General features: G+C 35.4%; 1 protein-coding gene across 1 annotated transcript; it reads right to left on the reverse strand.

The window, feature by feature from the left end:
• Positions 1–4,666: 4,666 nt before the first annotated feature.
• On the reverse strand, positions 4,667–8,017 carry LOC102609132 (transcription factor MYBS3). The gene is made up of 3 exons (XM_006465625.3): positions 7,537–8,017; positions 5,567–5,778; positions 4,667–5,270 (listed from the first exon to the last, which is right to left on the reverse strand). Exons 1-3 carry the CDS (start codon positions 7,862–7,864, stop codon positions 4,737–4,739), a joined length of 1,074 nt encoding a protein of 357 aa, XP_006465688.2. The 5' UTR covers positions 7,865–8,017; the 3' UTR covers positions 4,667–4,736.
• Between the last annotated feature and the right edge of the window lie 209 nt (positions 8,018–8,226).

Below are 8,226 nucleotides of genomic sequence, written 5' to 3' on the forward strand. Positions count from 1 at the left end.
GGTGCAGATGCCACGTTTAAGGCGTGAGAACAACTATCATTGAGACACCTACAGCGCACTGTGCTTGGGTTTATTTATTTTGTTAAAATATTTTTGGCAGAAAAAATCTATATATATATAATTTGATCACAATCAGCAGTTTTCTTAATTTAAAATATATATATATATATATATATATATATATATATAATAAAATACACGCATTGAAATAGAATAATTAATCGAGTTTAATTACTCGATAATCACAAAATAGTTCTCATTTGTATGACTTTCTCTGGGTTTTTTGCTCGAGAAGCTCATGCATATATCATATATGATAATGTATGGCTTAGAGCCTAGAACAAACAAGTAAAATCAATAACAATGATTAAAAAAAAAAATTCCAGATTAAAGGCAATGATCATAATAATCACATTCAAACATCAATCTAGTTGCATGCATGCGTGCACAACAAAATATCATAAAATTATTATGAACTATAACGTCTATGATATATATATTACGCATTGAATATTACTAACTCACCTGATTACCTCCATGCCCATCGAACAAACCGAAGTAATGCACCGGCGACTTCACGGCAGCAAACTTACACTCCGGAGCCGTGCACCCGCCGAATTCGTTGCAGGTAAGATGCAACAAACCCGGGAAAATCCGAACATTGTCCTCCATTGTTTGTCTCCTTCCCTGCCAAGAAGATGCCCCCCATGTCACAAGCCTGTTAGTCCTCCCCACACACCTCATCATCACAGCCCCTTTGTCACTTTCTTTCACCGCCTCGATCGCGGTATTCCCATTGTCCTTCACATGTTTGTCATCATTAAAATCAGATGCCCCATCGATAGTGGCGGAATTGCTTCCGGTGTTGTCTGCGTTTTCAGTCTTGGCATCGATATCCATGGCTTTAGGGGTGGTCTCAATGGTGGTGGTTGGGGGGAGGGGTTCCTGTTGGTTGAGAGTGCTGAGAGTCGTTGCCATTGAAGAGGTTGAAGACAAAAGCTTAATTAGCTAGCTATAGAGAGAGTGAGAGAGATAAAATGTAGAGAGTGAAGTTGAAATTGCGAATCAAAATCGTATATAGAAGGGATTTGCATTTTTCCATCAACGCGTGGAACCAAGAATGAAATATACATATGGCACGAGCTCAAATATCGAACTCTACGTTGCATGACCATGGGTTAAAGTCACTGCGAGGGTGAGACCTTTAAGGTGACAGTCCAATTAGTCTTTTTTTTTTTTCCTTTTTGGTCATTTGGTCAGTTTTTGCCAGTGGCGTTTTTGAATTGGTGGTATCATGGGCTTGGCTGGTCAGGATAGGAACTATCATTCGTTCAACTCAACTCTGTTAAATGCCACCTTTGCAAAAAATAATCGATTCTTAGTGGGACGAGTCAGGAAACAACAGGGTGAGATTTTACAGAATTACTAAATTGAAATATATTAAATTCAGATTATTATAAACTATCAAATGTCTTATGCCATTTGAGGAAAGAGTTTGGAAGAAAACAAGAAACTGTTGCCAACATCGATTTGTCATCCTAAAGATTTCTTCTAAATGAGTAAGTAGTTTTGATATTTTGGATTTTATGAGATTTTGTTTATCCAAGTTGGCAAAAGAGGAGAAAGAAGAGATAATGTATGATGCGTATTGCAATCAATTAAAGTTCAATGAAATTTAATATAATTATTACTTGTATGATAATTTTTTAAAATAAATGTACATATGTCATAATTGTTGGGAAAATATGCTCTTTAAAAGCATATGTGTTTATTTAATTGTAATAAACTATTTTTCTGATTAATAAAATAAATGAGGTATTTTATTCAAATATCTTAATTGCATTAATACTTGTATTAAAGTCCATTTAATCATATTATATGTATTTATGTGATCACCATGTGGATTCACAAAAGACATAAATACAAGTTATCTTATGATTAAATAAATTTAGTTCGCAGTTGATAAATAAAGTTGAGCACTTTATTTAGGTATAGACTGTAATAAATTCATTGAATGATTTGTCTTAATCATGTATGAATTTATTGATGTAGTACGACTACATTGAACAGGATCACATATGAGATTTAATTAACTTTGTAATAACTGTCAGACTTATTAAATCTCATAGGCGTTGATTTTACTGTAATCTTAATCTTGAGTTAATTATGATTTCATGATTGTAATTGTTATTCCATTTGAGTTACTAATGGGCACGACACATCCTTGTGGTCAAGATTACCCGGTATCTTGGTGGGAGCAATTATGAGTATTGGAGTTATGGATTAACAATATAGAATTTGTACAACACATCTCTTGATGGGTTTTCGGCACTTGATCATAGAATTCTCTGGCCAGAGTGTGTCAACATATTTAGTATGTTGAAAATGATCATTAGAGAAAACCAGTAAGGATCAAGGAATAATATGTTATTAAATTGATTGGACAGTTGAGATATCAATTTAATTAACGATGTGGTACAAAGGATTGTGCAGTAAAGAAATCAATGTGGCTTGGGACGAATTATTATTCGAGCATACAATTATGGAAGTCAGTTCCAATCTTTTAGTGGAGTAGATTTAGAATTAAATAATTGGGCTAGTTTAATTACAGGCCTAATTATTGTAGCCACTATTGTATGTTCCCAAATGATCCCCGGGTTAGCTCATTTAATTGACTGCACCACTACTGGACTAATAAGGAAGATAACTAGCTATTTGGGTCAAAAGCCTAAATATATCATTTAATGGGAGGCTCCATTTAATTAGTTTTTGTATAAGGGGCCTTATGTTATTTTACAAGGTGGGTCCCTATTGAAAAAGAAAATAACGTGAGTTTTATTAGGGCATTATTTGGAGCCTAGGGTTTTCACTAAAGGGAGATATATAAGGCTTATTTTCTCTATAAAAAAAAAATGAGAAGCCACTTTATACAGATCAGAGAAAAAGATTTTTCTCTCTATTATTGAGAGAAAAATTTTCTCGTGCTAGTTGCTTTGGTAGTGATAAAGGCGCCCACACGTCAAGTGCAGATCGAACCTGAGTCATAACCTGGAAGATCATTGGAGACTGTTCGTGATCTAACAAGCGTGGTGGTGACGGATCGTGATCTAACAGGAGTGGTGGTGGCGGATCGTGATCTAGGAGCCTAAAACACTTCAGCAGAAAAAGCCAACTCGGATTTTCAAAGTACGATTTCTAACATACGAATTCTTAATATTATATGAGAGCGATCTTCAAAAGGTTTTATAAAAAAAATTTAAAATCGGATTTTTCCCCAACAATAATATCATTTGATTGTATATATGACTGACATAATACCTTTAATGTATTTTAAAATTTCTCTTACTAGACATGTAGGAAGATTTTGGTGAATTTACTTGGATTGAATTTTTTTTTTCCTTCTAACATTTGGCAAAAGAAATGAGAGCAATTTTGTTTTGTTATGCACTTGTCTTTGTTTCTAAAAACAAATGGCTTACATGCTAATACCCCTCTTTGACAACTCAAAATCCAGTGAAAGACCAAACTTATCTCTTTTTATGACTTCAAAATCTATTTTTTTATTTTTTCGTTGGATTTAGATTCTCTCCTGATCTGATCATGTCCTCAGTAAATAATTTAATTACTGATTGGTAGTTAATAAATAAAAAATAAGAGAAGTTACTACCACTAAAATACACATGATAGAAGATCTTAAAAAGTTTAGAAAAGATCATATAAGAAGAGGATCATTTTCTCTTTTCTTTACCCTGAAAATAAATGCAATTAATTACATTAGCCAGGAATAGGTATGACTGTTGTTTTCATCTTCAGATTTGGTGAAAAAGTAACCAAAAGAAGAATTAAATTTAACAAAATGTCAACCAACATAGAGGATGTTCAATTCATCAATTTTTTTTGCATGAAGATGAGGGTTCAATTTATCGTGGGTGTCCGCATTTGAGTATATAAAATTAAATGTATCCGAACAGATTGTAATGTATATATCGCGTTAATATGCAATTCAATGTGAGGCGAGATCTTAATATTTTATTATACTAAATTAACCATATTTTTAATTTATTAAAAAAACAACGGCCACTATAAGATACTATTCACAAGTTTTTAATCAGAATTTTGATCGTTAATTATAGTATTGTAAATTTTTTACCCATCGCCACAAATCAGTAGTTTAACAGAAGCGAAATAGAGAGACATTGCCACCATAATCATGTTCAGAATGTTGGTGAACTTGCCATTATTCAACGACCGTGAGTTGTGGCGGCCGAAGCTTTAAAGCTCAATCACCAAGTCTTTGTTTGAAAGGTACCGAAAATAACTCCAATAAAATCTGACAACTAGTAGTTATTCGAAAGGTCTAAAAAGTAAAAACCACCATTATTCAATAAATTTATCTAAGTCTTTCTAAAGGTTGTGGTGGGCAAATTTTCGAAAATCCAAACCCAATTGAACATGTAGATTTATCTTTGTACCATAGAAAAATATATTTTAAAGCAGTAGCAGAAAGTAAGTTGAGAGTTCTTTTTGTCAATTCCATTGAATTATGTCTATCTAAGCTGTTATGCCGTTTGAAAGAATATAAATATTTAGTATTAATTTTAACCTACGAGAGAACGAGGGAGAGGCAAGTAAACCTTTTAGACTAACAAGGAAGGGGGGAAAAAAAGAAAAAAAAGAAGCAAGATTCCATTGGATAAAATATAATTGTACAAAAATAGAAGATCATTTCCATCAATTCAAACTGCTTGTATTGGGGTCGTCTTGCCCTTGCTTAAATCCGACCTGCTGACTGGGGCATTTGCGTGGAAAGCTGACTGCCTCGACGGCTCTCCCAGTAGTTTCAAGGAAAGAGGTGAAGGCTCTCTGAGGCCTCTTTCAGTCTCTCCTATACTCAGTTGAGACATGCCAACTAGTTGATCTACATTGACGGGTTCTTTAGGAAGGATTGGAATTGGCTTAAGGATCGGATGATTACCAGAAGTCCCTGCATCCTTATCTTCTTCCCCAGTGGCTGCATTATGTGGCCAATATGTATAAGGGACTGGCATATATGCTGGGAAGAAACTGGAAACCATTGGGGTGAACTCATTCAAATCAATCACAGGTTCTTCAGAATCCTTCTCTGTTTCTTTACATACGGCTTCCATGGGTTCAAATTCGGTACTCAGAGAAAGATTTAGAGAAGGTTGTGAGCTTGTATTGTCAGATTCTCTGGCAAGAGGAGATGGAAGCATTATTTGCTCTTCTGGCACCAGTGGGGTATCTGTGGCCTGGAAACAGAAATAACATTTATTCAGCTCATATGATGGCAGATGAAATTCATCTCACAATGACCAGGAAGACAAAGCATTTATTTCAGGATATTGATACAAGCACAATTCTAAAACGTTTTTACAATCATGATCTAAGGGATGTTCTTCTGTATTGATATTCTGTACAGTGATGATGCATAATGAAACCGGCAACAAGGCATACCTAAAAGGTAAATGCATCTTTGCTACCGGTAACACCACTTGTCTTCCAGCATATGCATCATGCAAAAATAATATGATGAAGCAAGACTAACCATATCATCCGCAACCATGTCAAAAAGACTGGAGCGCCTCTTTCTTCGAGTAGCATTACTCTGCCGGATAAAATACTTCTGAGCATGACTTGCCACCTGGGTTGGAGTCCTGGACATGACATAATTTCGTGCTATACCACGCCAGTCTCCCTTCCCTAATTTCTGAAGGCCAATTAGAAACAGGCGATGCTCCTCTTCTGTCCATGGGACACCTGTAAGACAAACCCAGTTCGCATAAAATAAATCTCAAATTGCTGCAGATACAAAATCTTAGTCAAGCTTCATGAACGATAAATTAGTGAGATGGATAAATCGAGAGTAATTCAACATACAGGGTTGTTGCCCTGGTTATACAGTGAAGGTATCATGCATTAAACACAATTTACATAACAATGAAGTGAAACTTGATAAACAAAGTAATTCAGTTAGAAAAGAAAAGGGAAAAAAAATGAAGCAACATATTCTCCCTTTTTTGTCATAAACCACAAGATCAGCGACCGATTTCTGATGAAATTAGCAATCAACCAAATTCATGAGGTACTTGTCAACTACAGCTCTGTTGATCAAAACAAATGGCAAAATGTTGTGAACTTGTGATGCTAGATTGAATAAACTAATTGTTGCTAGTTGCCTAATTGAAAGCAAATGTTGCATTGAATGACAATGAAAACTTTCAAAAGCTAACCAATTTGCCTCTTGTTAACATCCATGTGCAGGCAGAAGGTAAAAGAAAGAGGCAAACTAGCTCCAGCACAGGCACGACGAGCTAGCAAGCAAGGGACTGTTCAACCAAAATAACCTTAAAAATGCAGAGCTTATCTACAATAGCCCCTACTGTCTGCCAATAATTAAGTAAATAAATCGCGATACAATACCAAATTACTTATGCAAACTATGCAGCCAGCCACATAAATTTCTAAGCAAATAAACCCAAGAAAGAATTCTGTATTTAACACTTTCTACCAAAATATGATTAGCACTCTATAAGGCGGTGATCTTCTAGATAAGACATAATTTTAACTTTTCAGATAGACGTTATGCCACTTGTCAAGAAATCAAGACTAGTAACAAACATTGAAACGAAACAAGCCACAGTAATATATGTCAAAGACAACTTTTTGTTCTTAAGGCTCTTCGCTGCCATACAATCTGCTTGTTCAATGCAAGTAACAAGTGGAGTCAAAACTCAAAGGTCATGAGACTGCAATGAACAGTAAAGGTTTCCAAAATTCAAAGGTTTATTAAGTGCTTGCAAGTCCAATTCCAAGAAAAAAAAAAGGTGCTGCAAGTCTAGGTCAAAACAAAATCATTAAACAAATAAAAAAAAAATTAGTTGTTTTATTTTAATTTTTTTCCAATCCAGATTAAGTTTCCAATATGCTTTTGAGAATTAAGAAACACCAAGGTTCTCTTTTATATCCCAACTTTTACTATCAACATATACAATAGAAACCTTCAAGCAAATAAGAATAGTTAAGCAGAAAAATTTTGAAAATTGAGGTGAAACTCTAATCAAAACATCAAATAATTGACAAGTTATTTAAAAAAAGAATTAAAGCTGCATTTTTTGAAGAAAAAATAGTAAGCAACTTTGGAAATAAACCAGAGATTGCAGAGAATTATAACAACAAAGATAGTAAGAGCGATTCTTCTAAAAGTAAATAAATAATACAAAACATGTAGCTGATATGTTGAATAACAAGATTAATCTTCGTCAACAAAATTCAATTAATTCACAAAATGAAAATCAAACTTATTCCAAGAAATTAGCTCAAACGTATAAAATAAAAATAAAACATAACATTTAAAATAAAAAAGAAAGAAGATTTACCAAGACATAACATCATCATTAACAAACAAAAACCTCAAAAAAATCAAATTTGAAACCCAAAACAACCAAACAGGACCTCCGAAATTACGAAACTGCCATTCCATTCATTTCAGAAAAATAAATGGAAAAAAGTGCTCACCTTTCTTTCTCTCGCAACGCCGATTCGATGAACCAGACCCGTGCGCTGGGTCATCCGACAAGTAACCTTCGGTCAAGTGAGTCGGGTCACGCACGTGATCCGATAACGGGGAGTCAGGATTCGGCGAAGCGGCTGCCGACGAGGAGCTATGGTAGTGCAACGCCGATAAGTTCCCCATGCTCGCGCTCTTCTTGATTATCGAGCCATCCGTAAGCCGGACGCCAAACAACTTCAGGCCGCCCACGCCCGGCGACGAGCCGCCGCCCCGCGTGGGACACGTTCGCGAGTTGTGCCCGTTGTTGCTGCAATGCGAGCAGCGCCGCGTCATCGCCGGTTACCGCTGCCGCGACTCGATAAAATTCGGATATCTCTAATAAATTAATTAAATTGACTATTTAAATTATAATTATCTTGGAAATTTTGAGGGGGTAGAGAGGGTGTGCGTGTGATATTGCTTTGCATGGAACGAGAGAGGGAATGAGCGAAGAGAGGAATTTATTAGTGGTGCAGGGGTAAATTTGGTATTTCGATAACACAGGTACCGAGAAGGAGGTAGAGATTTGCGGTGGAACATTCGCTAGAGATAAAGCTTACTGACGATTTTACCCCTTGGAATGAAGATAACGTCCATGACTTGACTTGGTTTGTTATGCTTGTGTTTTGGTTTCTGTTTTTTTTTATTCCGTGCTT

This window comes from Citrus sinensis, chromosome 7, assembly GCF_022201045.2.
Source record: "Citrus sinensis cultivar Valencia sweet orange chromosome 7, DVS_A1.0, whole genome shotgun sequence".
In the NCBI taxonomy this organism is placed as follows: domain Eukaryota; kingdom Viridiplantae; phylum Streptophyta; class Magnoliopsida; order Sapindales; family Rutaceae; genus Citrus; species Citrus sinensis.